This window comes from Thunnus maccoyii, chromosome 18 (genome assembly GCF_910596095.1).
Source record: "Thunnus maccoyii chromosome 18, fThuMac1.1, whole genome shotgun sequence".
Classification (NCBI taxonomy): Eukaryota; Metazoa; Chordata; class Actinopteri; order Scombriformes; family Scombridae; genus Thunnus; species Thunnus maccoyii.
The window spans coordinates 8,703,272-8,721,125 of record NC_056550.1 but is presented as its reverse complement, the minus strand read 5'-3'; the positions used below and the strand labels follow the sequence as shown (position 1 = coordinate 8,721,125).

Genomic DNA, 17,854 nt, shown 5'->3' with positions numbered 1-17,854 from the left:
CTCGCCCTCAACCTTTAAAGCAGTCTACCAGTGTTTTAGCCGACTGTGTGCTATACTTTACATTCCTGACAAACATTTTTTTAATGGCAATGTCCATCGGTCGGTCCACCACTTTGGTCCAGACAGAAATATCTCAACAACTAGATGGATTGGCATGAGATTTTATACAGACATTCATGGTCCCCCAGAGGATGAATCCTCATGACATTGGTAATTCCCTGACTTTTCCTCTCCAATAGCACCACCAGCAGATCAAAGTTCTCACTAATGCTGTGAAATATCTCAACATCTACTTGATGGATTGGCACATTTTGTACAGACATTGTTCACAGACAAAGTATACTACTGACTCTCTGATGATCCCCTGACTTTGGTTGCTCTTATTGGTTCCAATATTTGTAATCAATGTATGTAATCATTTATTTATTTATAAATTGATCTTACAATTTTTATTCTGTTTTTCTGTTTTACATTTATACATATATTTTGATATCACCTTGTATTTTATCATTGCCTTTTATTTTTGTTATTCGTGCCTTTTTCTACTGATGTCATTTCATTCTCTACTGTTGTGCCTTTTACTGTAATTTGTACAGCACTAAATTAAACTAAAATTTCTTAATTAAAACATTTATTTTGTATGATTGTGTGTGTTTGTACCAAAAATATAACAGACATTATAAATTAATGTAAATAAACAAAAATAATCGGGGGGATTTTCGCTCCTAATATCTAAAATAAAAGCAAAACCAAGCCAGTAGATTCCATTATGAGATTCTGATCTTTGCGGGCACACGCACGTTTCCCAGATGCGCGCACGTAATGTTATACCCGTTAAGAGTATGACGTCAGTACGTGCTTGAGCCTGCCCGAAAATGTTCTCCCGTGTTGTTGGATTTCGAAGGAGCGCAGGACTTTGCGATGAAATAATACATTTGTACCCGTGAGGAAAACAAAAACAAACCGCATGTTTGTGAACTGAAGTGATTCGTCTTCCCGCTGAGTGGTGAAACGGTTTTTTTGGGGAGACTCCAGAGGGAAGTTTGTGTGATCGTTTTTTCCCGGAGTGATGTCGAATCCCGGGACTCGGAGGAACGGGTCCAGCATCAAAATCCGACTGACAGGTAAAAAAAACGCTTACGGTGCATGTTTCAACTGGAGGTAAAAACGTTTTCACCCACAAACCGCTATCACAAAGAGTTGATATCAAGCAAACCTAACAAGACACCACGAAGTGTCTTGGAGGCTCTCTGGTGTGGTGTTTGCCTAAACATCCGGTTTTTGTGTGGCAGACACAGCGGCACAAGTGCTAGCTTGTTAGCTGAGATGCTAACCAAATTACCGAGAGGACAGCCAAGAAGCAGCCCACAATCCTGTGGATTTCACAGCCGACTAGTCTGCTGCTGACTAGTCGGGTCATTGAAAAAACACCAGCGCTTTAAAGCCATGTTTAGAAACTTTATCAATCGCTAACAGTAACCAGCTAGCGGTAGCTATCACTAACATTGTGGTTAATGTTGACCGCTAACGCTTGCTAGCTACACCCTTTTTTGGGGGGGCTGATCACCAGCCGAACCCGTCGCTTGACCTGAATGCGACGAGCTCTGTACCAAGGATGAAAGCAAATGTCGAACAACAGTCTCTCTGAAGATCGATCTGTCGGTAGATTTGACATGTTAGCCCAGATTAGCTATGACTATTGATTGGCTGACTATCGGGTAGACAGATGTCTGACTCGTTGAACTTATCCTTACCCAGAGAAGCTGGACACGTTTGCTCTTTTGGGTACCCTGTACTCAACTCATATTTTTTTTTGGGTCAGACTGTCCTCTGCAGGGCACATAGAAGTCTCTCTCTCTCTCTCTCTCTCTCTCTCTCTCTCCCTCTCTCTCACACACTCACACACACACACATACAGACGGACACAGCTGGAACAATGGTTTTTACTGTAGCTAATGTAACCCCACTGGGCACCCAGGGGTCTCTATTCAAATGGAAATGACCACTCTGTGCCGCTGGGCAGACGCCTTGTCCTTCTGCTTCAAAATTGAGCAAACAGACACCAGAATGTGCTTACTGGCAGACTAAATATTTCTAGATGTGGTTGGTATGAGCCAGGGCGGGAGGGTACATCAAGTGCATGATTGTGATGGATGTTTTTAAGGAAAAGTGCTTAATTGACATCTAACAATGAACGGCACATGTTTCCTTTTTATTTTCCCACTCTGTCCCTCACAGGACAGATAAATTCAGTAGATAAAACTCACAGATCTGACACACGAATCACAGTCTGTTCACTTCAGTGTAAGTCAAATAAAGTTAATTTGTTTGGATCAATATTAGAGACAGTGTGTCAATGGGCTTAAAAGACCCCACAACACCATTGGGTCCTAATTAAGCTTAAGCCCTCCAAGAAAACAAGGAAAAACTCCTCTAAAAAACATAATACACAGTAAGTATGTGAAAGAGACTTCAGGAGACAAAATTCAAAAGAGATCCCAGAGCAGAAACAGATAAAAAGTTGTAAAGGTAAGAAGTAGACATGAAACAAGTAATTGGTTAATCAGTTGTTGAAAAATTCACTGATTCCAGCTTCTTGATTGTGAACGTTTTAGGATAATAAACCAAAAATCTCCAGGTTTCGAACTGTTGGTCAGACAAAACAAGACATTTGAAGACAGCACCAGGGCCACTGGAAACATGTGATGGGCATTTTTCACTGTTTGATGACATTTTAGGGAGAACAATTGATAGATTAATCAAAAAAATAACCAGTAAATTAATTGATAATGAAAACAACCATTAGTTCCAGGCCTAGTTAGAAGAAATGCAAAATACAGTAATAGTATAACCCATCAGGTGTATTATAGGGCCAATACTAATGTAGTAAATCCAATATAAGTGCTTCCAATAAAATAACACCTGCAGATTGTTTCAGTTAAGTGCAATAAATTATCAGCCAGATGAGTCAGGAAAGCAGAGGAAGTGTGTTTGTGTGTGTGTGGAGGGTTTGGAGTGTGGTGTTTGGGTGTGTGTATGTATTTGTAAACCAGTCACTCATTATTTCAGCTTGGATGCTAACAGAGGTTATTGCCCCTGACTGTGCCCCGCCCCCACAGGTATGAGTGGAATTCTAATTGGGTGAGGAATGTGTGATGAGCCAATGGGAGTGCAATGCTGCCCTGCTGGCCAGCGCTCTGTTTAGTCTGTCAGTGAGCGGGGTTGTTTGGCCTACATCAGAAAGGCCTGTGTGTCTGTGGCAGGGACACAGACAAAGAGCGGGCGAGTTTGACACTGGTTCAGATTTCAGAGACGCGGTTGTGTCTATATGGACATGTTTTAGCTAGCCAGGGAGGGGATTGTTGTGTCTCTGTCTCTATCATATGGTTTTTTTGTGGATACGCTTAAGTTAGCGGAGGGAGATGTGCTATAGGTATAAGAAAAAAGTCACATTATTATCTTTAGGTAGTGTGGTCTAGTGAGACATGAACGGATGGTATTAGACTTAATGGAGAAACACTTGCTGAAAAATCTTTTTCCCGTCTGGTGTAGCTCTGTGTATTCAACCTAAATACTACAAAGTATCCAACACTGTTGACACCAAATGCTCAGTCAGATTCTTTGTTTTATTTATTTATTCTTTGAAAAGGTATTGCCATTATTTAGGTAATTTTGTGTATTTAATACTTTTGTACTGTATACTGTTTTTTAGGAGAAAAAAATCTCATTAGTATTAAAACATGCAATTTTATCCAAAAATAACAACATATACAAGGCTGTAACTAACTGTGTTCATTACCCATTGATATAGCTGTTATTGATAGCTATTATAGCTGCACATCACAATTTTCCTTCACAAATCTTGTTTGTCTCACCAGTTGTCCACCCAAAAGTTTACAATGATATTTTCAAAAAAGCAGAAAAGCAGCAAATCCTCACATTTCAAAAGAGAATAGTTGGCATTTCTGCTTGAAAATATTTTAAAGTATTGGTAGTAGTTATTAGTAGTTATTATAACAATAATAAAAAAAAAAAGTTGCCAATGAGTTTTCTGCCGGTCCACTAATTTATTATTTGACTATAAGTTTAATCTCCTGAATATTTATCCAGCAAAGTAAGGCATCAACGATGTAATGCTGTGCTGTTGCTACTGAAGCTTTCACAATATCAGAAGATTGTCAGGAAATAAACAGGTCAAACGCTAGAATAAAAGGGTATTTTTGTTTAGGAATGAAAGAGGTTTATAGTATAAAAAAAAACGCTGTCTAATGGATGAACACGTCAGTGATTCAGCAGGATAATGTTAATTGGCTCACGGAAGCAACACGTGCTGGTCAGGTTTTGGTGCCAGGTACTGGGATTGAACACCTACTTGATCAGGCACCAACACAGGTCAGCGGCAGGACAGCCTGTGACTCACGCTCACTAGAGAGGGAAAGAGGGAGCTGGAAAGAGGGCAGGAGAGTAAAAGAATGAGGTATAAGTAAAGGAATAAAGAGTGATAGAGTAAAAAGGAAAGGACGCAAAAAAAAAGTCGCTTAAGTGTTTTTAGAGAGAGAGGAAAAGGGGGGAATCATGCTTACTTAGGAGGCAGCATAAGCACTTCTAATCCTCTCACTGACTGACTGAGCCTGCAGCATGTGCAGAAACACACCGAAGTTCACAAAATCAATATAGAAAGGTGGCTGCAGGGACATACAGTATATTAGAAAGGGAGAGCTTGTGTGTGTGTGTGTGTGTTTTACAAAATGATTTAGTTTTTTTTTTTGCTTATTTAACAACTAATATTAAACTCAGACCTACTTTTTGTTTGGTGGGCAGTGAAGCAGAGAAACCTATTGGTCATCTTGAGTGTGTGTTTGGATGCTACTGCAGGCTCTGTTATTAAGTAGGTGAGATATTTGCTCATGCGCCCGCCGTTTGTTGCTTTGTTTTTGTAACTGAGAGGAGAAGGTTACACAGGAAATGACATTGTCGTAATCTCGTATAGGTCACTCCGCTTCACTTGTAAATCTGTGACTGCACTCTGAAACGGCACAGTCTAGTCCAACCCGTCGGGATTTCAGCATTCATCATTTTCGGCTCGATCTGTGATTATTAATCTCGGTGCGGGGATAATTCACTGCGCCTTGGCTCCTTTTCCAAACTACTTGACTATTATCTGTGATTGAAGATGTTTCAATGAAACTTCCATGCGTCTGCAGTTTAAAATTGTACAGATTTATTGAATTCAGTACATAAATTGTTCTTTCTTGTTAAGATGCAAGAGTAGAGCAGACGTGCAAACCCTTGAAATATATGTAGGAGCTGGTTGATTGTGCTAATAACAGCTCGTATCCTGGTACAGAAGCAACTCATTTTTTTTTATCATCTCTCTTGTACAGTTTCTGTTTGTTCCCTCAAGTTTGGATGAATAGAATTCTTCCCCCGCCGGCTCTCTACAGCTCTCAGGTTTTCTAAAAAAGAGCGGACATAAATGCCAAAAAAGAAAGCGGCAGCGGGGGAAATTGAGAACCAGCTGAGCTGTTGCTGTGTGTGTCTTTACCAGCCATGACCTTGGCAGAATGAGGAATTTCCTGAGAGGCTGAGAAAGGGCCTGTCACACATTCAGTGGCACAGAGGAACTGGTCAAGAGACTGAAAAGAGAGACTGGGGTGAAATTAGGGGTGTCCCTTGTCTCTGGCAGGAGATTGGAGGGTGAAAGGGGGTGGATAGCACAGCAGTGACAGAGACAGAGAAAGTCTTCCTCCGCTGCTTGTCTGAAAGAGGAGGCAGGGGCAAATTAGAAACTTGATTCTCTCTCTCTCTCTCTCTGTCTCTCTCCCTCTCTCTCTCGTAGCTGTGCTTCTCTCATTGTGTCGGTAGAAGAGATGAGGTCTCGGTGTGGAATGTGTGAGTCAAGAGGAGGAGGAATGGAAGGGGTTTATGAGGAAGAGGGAAGGATATCCTGCAGCCATTCTCCATGGGTTAATCACAGGAAATAGAGCAGGCTACGCCAGACACATCTACGCCACCAGTCACCACATCCTAAACCACTGGCTGACTGACTTACTTCCTAGATGGCTGTCTGGGCCAAACCAAATCAAGCCAGATTTTAATTGGACCTCAAAGCTATGATAACATTTTGGGTGGTGTAACCAATCAATCGGACCAAGCTGAGTAGATTACAAGAGCCCAGACAACACCATCAATCTTCATCCCTGAAATGTTGCCAAAATATCGCCTTAGCATAGATAGTTTTTAGAGCTGTAATTAAGTTATTTTCATTATGAATGACCACTGACAACTGTCTTGATTAATTGATTATTTTGTCCATAAAATGTCGAAAGATTTAAATATTTCTCAAACAAAACACAAAGCAGCAAATCCTCCCATTAGAGAAGCTGGAACTTGTAAATATTTGGCTTTTTCTTTGCTTGAAAAGAACATAAAACTTGTGATAATTTTACTTTCAATTGACTACCCTAATTGACTTATCGCTTCAGCTCCAATTGTATTGCATGAAACACAATTTAAAGCTCTGGTAGATATACACAAGAGGAAACAAAACCTTCATGAAATTCAAATCAATGTATCGAACAGCGCTCCTCCCATACCCCCCCCCCCCCCCCCCCCCCCCCCCATCTAACAGCATACAGGTGATTTATATGATCGAGTTACACATTCCATCTTAGACCCTCATTGGTAAAACGGGCATCCAGGGGAATGAAGCTAACAGTATTTCTGAGATCCAACTTGTTTCTGGCCTCCATATAGCAGTTTATCTTCATAAAACTTCCAGACTGTAGCCTTCAGGGAAGAATAGAAATTGTAATCCAGTACAGTCCAATGTCGCTGATGCGTCTTGCATTCCTTGGGTCACAGTAGTGTATAGCAGCGTATCTTTGATATTACATCAGTAATCAGCGAAACATAGATAAGATCTTAGGATGAGGTATTTACATAGCAGCTCTAGAAATATTTTCTGCTGCATTAAACATCACTAATCATTGGTTTTCCAGTCCTGAGAGCAAGCGAGGGCTTTTATGTAGGCTCATTACTGATGCTGATGACTCTCAACAGTCATACAAGGACAAAGTCACAATGAAAATCAAAGCAGATACAATGTTTTATTCACACACAGTAGCTTACATGTAGTTAATAATGCAGTTGTTTGATATTGTATAAATATAGTAATTACCACACTCCTTCATCTATAGCCAAATCAATTCCCTTCTGGCATAAACTGCTCATATGTTTGTGTTTGATTTACAATGCCAAGCTGCAGTGTTTTCCCCCCAATCTCTTGTGTTTGACCACAAAATACATCAATCAAGTACATTTTTGTAAGGATTTTTAGAGTATACAATAACAAGACGTGTCTACAACCATGTTAGCAGCTCTGTCAGGCAGCCTTGCTTTGAGCAAAAATGCTAATGTTTGCATACTACAAAATTTGACAAACCGTAGTTGAGACATTTCACTAAAAACCACAAACGTCCACCTCATTGTGGTACTTTAGGAAGAGTCAGCGATCGCCAAAATCATTAGGATTCATCGTCTGGGAACCATGAATGTCTGTACGTTTCATGACTACTCATCCAGCTGTTTCTTAAGAAGATATGTTTACCTCTGAACATTATTCATGCACATTCTTCTGGCCACATAAGGTTTCCAAAAATGGGCTTAAGTGCAGCTATTCAGAAGTAGGCATTACGATCTTCAGTGTAAATATTATTGTAGTTTTCGTGTCAATTACAACCTTGTTGGATGCATTACATCAGCCTAGAATACAGACTCGCAGCTTGTTTTTGTTCAATGCCCACACTGCCCTATAATCAAGACGAGTACTCAAGACTGACTGGACATGACTGTGTTTCTGAAAATGAGCCTATCGTGGTTCACTTGTATGATTTAGTGTGACAACAGTCCTGACTGAGCTGACTTAGACTGATAATATGCCTGTTCTCGCCCTACACACACAAACACAATAAACTTAATCCTCAGCACACACCCACAAATTCAAAGTCTTGGTCAGTTTGAGCTTTGCTCTCTGAATCCACAAAGATGATGTGGCAGAGGAGGCATTCTGCCACTCTCGCTGTGGGCGGCCTGTGTATGTGTGTGTGTGTGCGCGTTTGTGTGTGCAATGATCCCGACACTAGCCTATACTTTACTGCTCACTCTGTCTGCATGTCACATAAGTTTTCCCTGCTCATTACCATCCTCTGGCATTCATGTATTAGTTTAACTAGCATTCTTCCTACTCAGACAGTTTCATGTACACCAGCATGCATTTGTAGCAGCCTACACACTGTGAAATCATTTACATATTTGCGTGTTTGGCATTTTGTTCATAATGATCTTTTTCTTTTACAGTATTATGTGCCAAGAACCTCGCAAAGAAAGACTTCTTTCGTAAGTACCTTTTTTTTTTATTGTGCTCATTTTCATATGCATGAATATTGAGTCATGATGAGATGATGTGTTTGAGTAAGGGTCTGTTCGTGCCATCAAAAGCCACACTGTAAACAAATCGGCAGTGTTGATCATTAGCTGTGCACTATCATGATCGTTTGCATTTCCACCGAAGTCGAAGAAAGGACAGCTGTGTTGACCTGTAATGGCACCATAATAACAAGTGTGGCTGGCCAGCGTTCGACCCACAATCAGGCGTTTGTTCACGGTCGCAAAGCTTCTGTGAACATGCCAAATTAGATTTGTTTGGAGTTTGTCGGCCTAAGACTGCCAGGATTAGGGTTTTCATTTGCACGAGTGTCACCACGCTTTGATTAATTATGCAGTGCAGATACGGTTAATGACAATTTTAACCAAATATAATACTATTATAGGGTCAAAGGATTTCAAATTGCAGGCCAGCCTCAGTGACCCCTGTGTCTAGACAGCAAGCGTGTCAGACGCGTGTTACTTGCAACAGATTCGCTCTCACTTTAATCTATGCAGCTCTCTGCATCGGCACCGTGCAGGCCCGCATCTCAGCCACGTCTCACAGGCATAAAAGCAACATTTACGCTTCAAGTCTATTTTCCTCCATTTTACGTGCGTCACTACAGTCGTGTATTGGGTTCTGATCGCTTCCAACATGCGGGTGACCTACGCTCAACAGTGCACCTGAACGCCTCTAGTGTAGATGCGCAGACAGAGCACTCACTGCTGCTGCTGCTCTGCTGATGTGCTGCTAACACGATGCTTGCTGTCTAGACACGGGGTAAAGGTACAGGAAAAAAGATTTAGTTTAATGTCTGGACATACTGCTATCTGCATTACTTAAGCCATTTTGAATCTTTTTATGCTATTAGTATCTTCTCTTTAATGTAACTTAGTAGATGCAAACAATTAATTAGAATTGTGTACCTGCAGGCCTGCCAGATCCATTTGCCAAGGTGGTGGTGGATGGATCAGGTCAATGCCACTCTACAGACACAGTCAAGAGCACACTGGACCCCAAATGGAATCAGCACTACGACCTGTGAGTCTTCTACATCATATTCACAATTTATCTGTTATCGATATACGGTTCTACTTTTATAAATAATAAATAATTAAATGTATTTTAAAAGATGTCAAAGATATTTATCGTCCTTGTTATATCCAGATTTTTCCCTCATCCTCAGTCATTTTCCAAAAACAGGAGTTGTTAAATAAAAGATTATTTTAATACTTTCAGACGGCTCCGTCGATGCCAGATTATTTTAATAAAGGTTGAGTAAAGAGAGTAGTAAATCTGATGTGTCTGTTTTTCAGCTACATTGGAAAGACAGACTCAATCACCATCAGTATATGGAACCACAAGAAGATCCATAAACGACAGGGAGCAGGCTTCTTGGGCTGCATACGACTTCTTTCTAATGCCATCAGCAGGCTAAAAGACACAGGATGTAAGTTTGTCTGTTTAGCCTTCTGATTTTAAATACACAGAAATCCTCATGTGCTCCAAAATGTCCACTCTGATACACCTAAGCACAGTTAGAAATGAATTTCTCGTTACCTTCTTCTCCCAGACCAGCGACTAGATCTATGTAAACTGAACCCTTCGGACAGCGACGCAGTGCGGGGTCAGATTGTAGGTAAGGCCCGGACACACGGATACATTATCTGTACACCCTGGCGGTCTCCCTCCCCCAATGCCGCTTTTCTTTCACTGTGTGCATATTCTGCTCCCCCCCCCCCCCCCCTCTCAATGTCACATGCTCACTGTCTCCTCTGACTTTTACATCTCTACTCTTGTTTCCAGTAAGCTTACAAACGCGAGACCGCATCGGCAGCGGAGGCCCCGTGGTGGACTGCAGAGGACTGTTGGAAAATGATGGGTGAGTGTGTCACCAGACGTTTACGCCTCCAGTGTCAAATAGTGACATTTACAGAAATAATTACTCATTGTCACATTGTGTAGTTGTTTACACATGTTTCATAGATTATTCTGTATCTTTGGCTCACTGTTGTCAGATTTAGAGAAAGATGATGTTTTAATTATGTTCATGTTAACGTCACAGTGCTTTTTTTTTTTTTTTTACGGAGCAGTTTTAGTTTTTAACTGGTTGAAAATAAAACAAATGAATACCCTGTTATGTTTTATCCCTCTGTATAATTTAATGACATGACAAATCGCAGGTACCAGAACCCCCAAATGCGGTGTCACACTAGCAGCTTAGCTCTTTAGTCATGTTGGGATCCCATGTGACGTAGGACTGAGACCCAGTTTTGGAGCCTGCTGTGTTGCAGGATCTGTCTGCAGCTCAGTTTGGTTATAATCATCATTTGTTTGATCCTCTTGAGTTCAAAATAAAAAGCAGTTGACCTATCATGTGATTTCAGTAAAACCCAGAATATAGGACTTCAGTGTTGTGTGTCTCTGTGTGTGTGTTTGTGTGTGTAGGCCTGTGTTTGAGGGATGTTTCAGCGAAGAGCCACTTCCCTATTCAGACCCCACTGGTGCAGCAGGGGGTGGGAACTGCCGGCTTGACTCACCCAGTCAAGAAGGCCGTCTTCAGACGCAGCGAATCAGAGGGCAGGATTCCAGAGGACACGGCCACACCCCTCAGAACAGACCTCACGGGCACCAACCGCCTGACCTGCCGGAGGGATACGGTCAGTCGAACATTTTTAGGGCATAGCTCGCAACTTCAAATATGTCCCATAATTCTCTGACCCAAGTTACTGGTATATAACATCGTTCTTTGTTTTCTTTTTAAAACAGAGCAGCGAACAACAGTGCAGGGCCAGGTGTACTTCCTTCACACACAGACAGGCGTCAGCACCTGGCACGACCCTCGGATACCGCGGTATGATCACACCCCACTTCTCTCACGTCCGGTCCAAGCAGAACCTGGAATAAAATGAACCTTAAATAAACCCCCCACAAAGAAACTGGGTCATTGCAGAGGAAGGGGACAAAGAGGAAGAACAGAACAAATTAAGTGTTAAGGATAATACTGGATGTTTTTTGTTATATTATGTTATTGAAAGGTGTATTGTGTACTTCCGAAAGGACTGAAAGAGTTGAAAAATCCATGTTGTCCTTATTTTGTTCTGCACTAATTACACCAACAGATTAAGAGAAAATCTCAGGTTATTTTCTTGGGCCCCCCATGTCTGAGTTTAGGTCAGTATGAGGGGTTAAGAACATACAGTATTTAGGGTCAGAGCTGATAAAAAGAGGTCTGGTTGAAGGCTTAACAAATTAAGTTGGTATTGCTGGCTGGAGTCTCAGTCTGGTTACTTATGTGTGCTGCAGGGACCTGGCCAGTGTGAGCTGTGAGGAACTCGGTCCGTTGCCAGTGGGCTGGGAGGTCCGAAGCACCGTGTCTGGCCGGATCTACTTTGTGGACCACAACAACCGAACCACACAGTTCACAGACCCGCGCCTGCATACCATTATCAGGTACCGGCATGCACAAGACGGGTGACGGACATCTCTGACACATACAGAATAAGTGGTTTCAAGACTAATCTGTGGTTAATCTCATCTGTCACGGCTGAACACAGACTGGACCTGAACATGACCTACTAACAGTCATCAGCTCTGTTAATAACGCTCAATCGTGTGATATACAAAAAAATGTGGGCTTAGAGTAGATTTAGCTGGCACAGAATGTAATCCAGTACATAATATACATAAAAACAGCCCCGCTCTCTCTTCTCTCTTCTCTTTTTTTTTTTTTTGCCGTCTCTGTGGTACATTTGTCAACTCTTCTTCTCTCTTGTCATGTTGTCCTCCTCTTCTACTTCTTCCCACCTCCAGCCAGCAATCCCAAGCGAAGGACTCCTCCCAAGCCCCCCAGATGGACGTGGGGGGTGAGGAGGGGGGAGGCGGAGGAGTGGGCGGCGGAGGAGGAGACGGAGATGTGGCGGCGCGCTACGAGAGAGACCTGGTCCATAAGCTGAAGCTGCTCCGCCACGAGCTGTCCCTGCAGCAACCGCAAGCGGGACACTGTCGCATAGAGGTGTCCCGCGAGGAGATCTTTGAGGTGGGTGCGGGTGTGACACCAGAAAGCAACACAGTTAAAGCCACTGGTGAAAGGTGTCACACTATCAGTTACTCTGTTTTTGAATAAACAAACATTTCACTCCCATGCGGAGCTATGAAAGCAGTGTGTGGGTAGTTCCTGTTGGAAGTTCACATTCACGCAGACACATCCACACTCCTCCCTGACTCACACAGCAGTCACAACAACCTTTTCTTTCCAGTGTCTTTCTCTTGAGAAGAGCTCAACAGCTGCACTGGTTGTGAATAATAATAATAATAATAATACACAGACGACTGATCTGAAAGAGCTGTGTTGTAGGTCTCTAATTGTTTCTTTTGTATGAGATAATGTGTGTCTGTTGATAAAGGTATTAATGCTGTGTGTTTGTGTGGGTTCTAGGAGTCGTACCGGCAGATAATGAAGATGAGGCCCAAAGACCTGAAGAAGCGTCTGATGGTGAAGTTCCGGGGAGAGGAGGGTCTGGATTATGGTGGTGTGGCCAGGTGATTTTCTGTTCTCACATCTCTCAGCAGCGTAGTCGAGCTATTTTGCCTCTTGCGGAGTCGTGCTTCTGCGAGCTGCATTTGTCGTAGGCTTTCCATTTTCGACGCCACACTTGTTCAAGCATCGTAGTTTGCTTTTTAAGTCACATCCCATGAGTCCATCTTTTTCTCCAGCTGAACATATAAGAACAGAATTAAAAAAAAAACAGCTTGATTTGTGATAGCTCTGGTTTCATGGCTAGTACTGATTGTATTGATATTCCAATTTTTTAGAAAAGCCTCTTTTAAGTGTCAGTTGAACAAACAGTGGAAAGTTTTTGAAGGAGAGTTGATAGTGTGTGCCAGATATACCCACAACATTTGTTTGTTTGGTTCATCAGCTTGGCAGGACGTGTGGAAAATTTCTGAAACAAAATAGATGATCTTGAAACTAACAACGCAATATATTTGGCATTTTGCAGCACTCCCCTCACATTCATTAATGTGTTGTAATAACTGGAAATTTTTCAGCTTACATACTTTAAACAGTAAGAAAAAGCAAAAGTGCTACATTTATCAAATAAAGCTGATAGTTTTCAAGGTGATACAGAGACTGCATCATATAATCTGGTGTTTTTTGCACTTTCTTCTAGTTGATTGTTCTACCAATATTCTGTGAGTTTTGAATATTTGTTAACAATATGCTGGTTGTCTCTTAGGGAGTGGCTGTACCTGCTGTGTCATGAAATGTTGAACCCCTATTACGGCCTGTTCCAGTACTCCACAGACAATATTTACACACTACAGATCAACCCCGACTCCTCCATCAACCCTGTGAGTACACAGAAACACACACACACACACACATAAAGTGCCTCATGGTTGAACTGAGAAAAGGGGAATCTCCTTGACTCTCTCTGTCTTTCTTTCAGGACCATTTGTCATACTTCCATTTTGTGGGTCGCGTGATGGGCCTGGCAGTTTTTCACGGTCACTACATCAACGGGAGTTTCACGCTGCCCTTCTACAAACAGCTGTTAGGCAAACCCATCCAACTCAACGACCTGGAGACCACCGACCCAGAGTTGCACAAGAGCCTCGTCTGGATATTGTGAGCAAACACACCTGCACACAAGACAAGTCGATCTGACAATGGGGAGCTTTTTATTATGGATTACTCTACGGTTTATGTCCTGCATAAGTGTTACTCAATCTAATCTTTTTGTTTGCAGAGAGAACGACATCACTTCAGTCCTAGACCACACATTTTGCGTGGAGCACAATGCCTTTGGAAAGTTTCTACAACATGAGCTCAAACCTAATGGGCGTAATATCCCTGTTACTGAGGAGAACAAGAAAGAATACGTAAGGTAATAAAACTGTGAAAGCTGTCTTCTGTCTTTTTATATCCCGGGTACAGAGTTTAAACAATTTTCCAGTCATATGCTGTTTTCTTTCATGCCAGCAGAAAGGGCTATTGTGCACATTGCTTTTGCCAGTTTTAGTAGATTTATCTGACCTGCATCACTGTTGTGCTTTTACTTTTCTTTATACCCTACTATACCTTATTGTCTCTAAGGTTTATAGGATATAGCCACCATATGGTTCGTGCTTGTGATTATGTCTAAAGCAAATTTATGTTTTGTTTTTCTCAGACTTTATGTGAACTGGAGGTTCATGCGGGGAATTGAAGCCCAGTTTCTGGCTCTACAGAAGGGATTCAGTGAGCTCATCCCCCAGCACCTCCTCAAACCTTTTGACCATAAAGAACTTGAGGTACGTACGTCGTCTGTAAACGATAAACAAAGTCGTAATGAATAAATAAATCTAATTCTGCACATTGTACATCTGAATATTGAATTTTTAAATTTCAGTCTAATTTTATTAGTTTTGGACACACAAAAGGGAGGAGTGTAAAAGTCCAGAGCATCGCGTGCGACATTGTGTTTTCAAACCTCTCCTTCTCCTCCAGTTGATCATCGGCGGATTGGGAAAGATAGACCTCGCAGACTGGAAGACGAACACCCGCCTGAAGCACTGTACAAGCGAAAGCAACGTGGTGCGGTGGTTCTGGCAGGCGGTGGAGGCCTTCAGCGAGGAGAGGAGAGGACGCCTGCTGCAGTTCGTCACGGGCTCCACCAGGGTCCCTCTACAGGGATTCAAAGCGCTGCAGGGTGGGTCATGCACTGGTTCAGAGTCCACACAGAGACACACATCAATTACTGTATCATTATTGCCCAGCCCCGATTCAAGTGTGTTATTGTTGAGTGTCTGCATCCAACATTTATATTGTCCTACACAGTCATAACCTGAGCTGCACATTATACACTTAATATAATTCTTGCATTAAAATTTGTCAAGCCAATTCATTTAAGAAAATTACCATATTTTCTATAGAGCTTTGTATCAGATGAGTGGAGGGGCATGTTAGTGTGGATCTGTTGGTTATGATTGTTTTTAGGCAGCTTTTCTTGATGCCCAGCATAAATAAATTCTGAAATTCAGATGCAAACAAGCATGTCCGCACCGCACGTCAACAAAAACAAAAGTCCCATTATAAACTAGTTTATCAGTCTGACTTGAGAACTTGTGTTGTTTAAAAAGATAAGTATTGCTCTGTGTACCAGAGTAGAGCAGTGATAACTAGAATGTATGTGTGTAAGGTTCTACAGGTTCTGCAGGACCAAGGCTCTTCACCATCCATTTGATAGATGCCAACACAGACAACCTGCCCAAGGCTCACACGTGGTAAGAATACATAAATGAACCTGCACCTCACTGACTTCTCTGACAACATTTGCTAAAGCGTCAGGTTTCGGGATCACTAATTCTCCATTTCCTTCTGTAGTTTTAACAGGATAGACATCCCTCCCTACGAGTCTTACGAGAAACTTTACGAGAAACTGCTGACGGCTGTGGAGGAGACCTGCGGCTTTGCTGTGGAGTGATGAATCCACAACCGAATCAACATACACACAGCCACACTTGCGCTTGCACTTGCACACAACTATTTGACATTTTTACATATATACACACACACATACACAGAATATCGAGTATACACCGAGTATACGGAGCGGCCAAGCATCACAAGAACACAAACACACACATACACACACGGTCTGTTGCCACCTCTTCACCACTGAACTGTTGAGAGGTTAAAGGAGGAAGCACAGCAGGAGGGGAAGAAATAAAACAACAACAACAACAAAAAAAAACAACAAAAAAAAGAAAAGTATTTTAAAAATTTTTCAAATGTTTTGAAGAAGCATTTTTATCCTTCAGTTTTAACAAGCTATGATGTCATTCTTCAGAATGTCGACCGCCACAGCGAATTTGACTCTGTCTCCAATCACACTCGAGTCACCGGACAGAATCGGCCAATCACAAACGAGCCTGTGAACAGAGACCTTGAAATCAGATGTCTGAAGAACAAGGCGGAGACCGATTGTCTTTCTGTCTGACAAGCTGATTGATTGACTTGTATTCATGCTTCATGTTTAACCACTGTCGTGTATCAGAACGTGTGAATGCGCGCGTGAGAGAGCGAGAACGAATTTGTGTCTGTGTGAGAGAGAGTGTGTTGCGTGTGTGTGTGTGTTAGGCATGGCACCCGGTTACGCTGTTTCAAAAAAAACAAAACAAAAAAAAAAAGATCAAATGAGCCTGCTCCTCTGTTTGGTAACTTTTTTGTCTCTTCCGTTTGTACTTGCGACCACTCTGATCCACTCTGATATTTTATTATTTATTACTAAGTGATTACTGACCAAGCTGCTATATGCTCTACAAAGAGCTCACACTAATCTCTTCATCACCCCCTCTACCAGAGTTGAAGGGTCAATTCACTTGCAATTCAAGTAATCCACAAAGTGGGTTTTATTGAATTTCGTTACTTTTTTTTTTTTTTTTTTTTTTTTAACATTCATATTAATGCGGAGAAATATTCTTGTGCGTGTATGAAAACTGTCTTTTGGTGTTTTTAATACCATGTTACATTTATTGAAGTGAAAGGGGATTGACCGTCCCAGCCCTAATTTTAAAATCTTAACTCATCTTTTGAGATTTACTCTACTGACGTTATGGAGAGGTCAGAGGGCATGACCTGGATTATTTTACAAAATGAGCCGTGAAAATGGAAAGAAGGAGTCAACTTCAGGAATTCTTCAGTTGTATGTGACGTGTTTAATAAAATCTCAAGCCTTTCGTACATGTTTCATTATCAATTTCACCATTTTTTTTTTTTTTTTTTTTTTAACACTTTGTTGCACGGATGTTTCTCTGCCCATCTGTCTTTCTCCATAGCTTGAATGTTAGTAAAAGGATTCCCTGTTTGTCAAGTCGTCATCATCCTCAAGACCACCATGAATGAACAAAGTCTATTTACGGTCATTGATCCTCCATAGAAGTGAATGAAATCAAAAACCTAAATGTCGAGCGAGTAATGTGGAAAATGTTGGGCTCTACTGTAGATTGAAGACTGTTAAGCAGTATCATTTCAATCTGCATTTTCTAGGTTCTCAGTTCACTGTGTAATGGATGCAAGAGTATTGTAACTTACTATGTACTAAAACATTTATGAAAAAATACAATGTAAATAAGATTATATTAAAAGAAATTAAATTGAAAATACTTTTCTTTGTGTTATGTGCATTAATTTCTCTATATTAATGTATCCAAATCAAATATGTATTGTTTACAGACATATACGATTTACATATTACACATAGGCACTGAAAGTGTTATATTTCAGTCTTATGTTTCCTCAACTTCTCAAGCAATCCAAAGAAACAGAATTTGTCCAAGAGGTGAGTTGTAATTCTGACGTAATGGGACATTGATTGATGGATTTAATTGAAAAATATCATGAGGGCCTATTCCTTTTGGAATTATTAGGTTTTTATAGTC

General features: G+C 41.4%; 1 protein-coding gene across 2 annotated transcripts; it reads left to right on the top strand.

Annotated features, from left to right (window-relative positions):
• The first annotated feature begins 852 nt into the window (after positions 1-852).
• On the top strand, positions 853-17,582 carry smurf1 (SMAD specific E3 ubiquitin protein ligase 1). Of its 2 annotated transcripts, none has more exons than XM_042391983.1 (18): positions 853-1,124; positions 8,359-8,397; positions 9,361-9,469; positions 9,745-9,878; positions 10,002-10,067; positions 10,235-10,310; positions 10,877-11,088; positions 11,198-11,282; positions 11,735-11,881; positions 12,242-12,467; positions 12,867-12,970; positions 13,669-13,783; positions 13,882-14,060; positions 14,182-14,319; positions 14,605-14,725; positions 14,922-15,123; positions 15,622-15,697; positions 15,798-17,582. In XM_042391983.1, the coding sequence occupies exons 1-18, from the start codon at positions 1,070-1,072 to the stop codon at positions 15,895-15,897; spliced, it is 2,184 nt and encodes a 727-aa protein (XP_042247917.1). In that variant the 5' UTR covers positions 853-1,069; the 3' UTR covers positions 15,898-17,582. The 2 variants fall into 2 exon arrangements, with proteins under 2 accessions (XP_042247917.1, XP_042247916.1); XM_042391982.1 differs by having other exon boundaries at positions 15,613-15,697.
• The last annotated feature ends 272 nt before the right edge of the window (positions 17,583-17,854 follow it).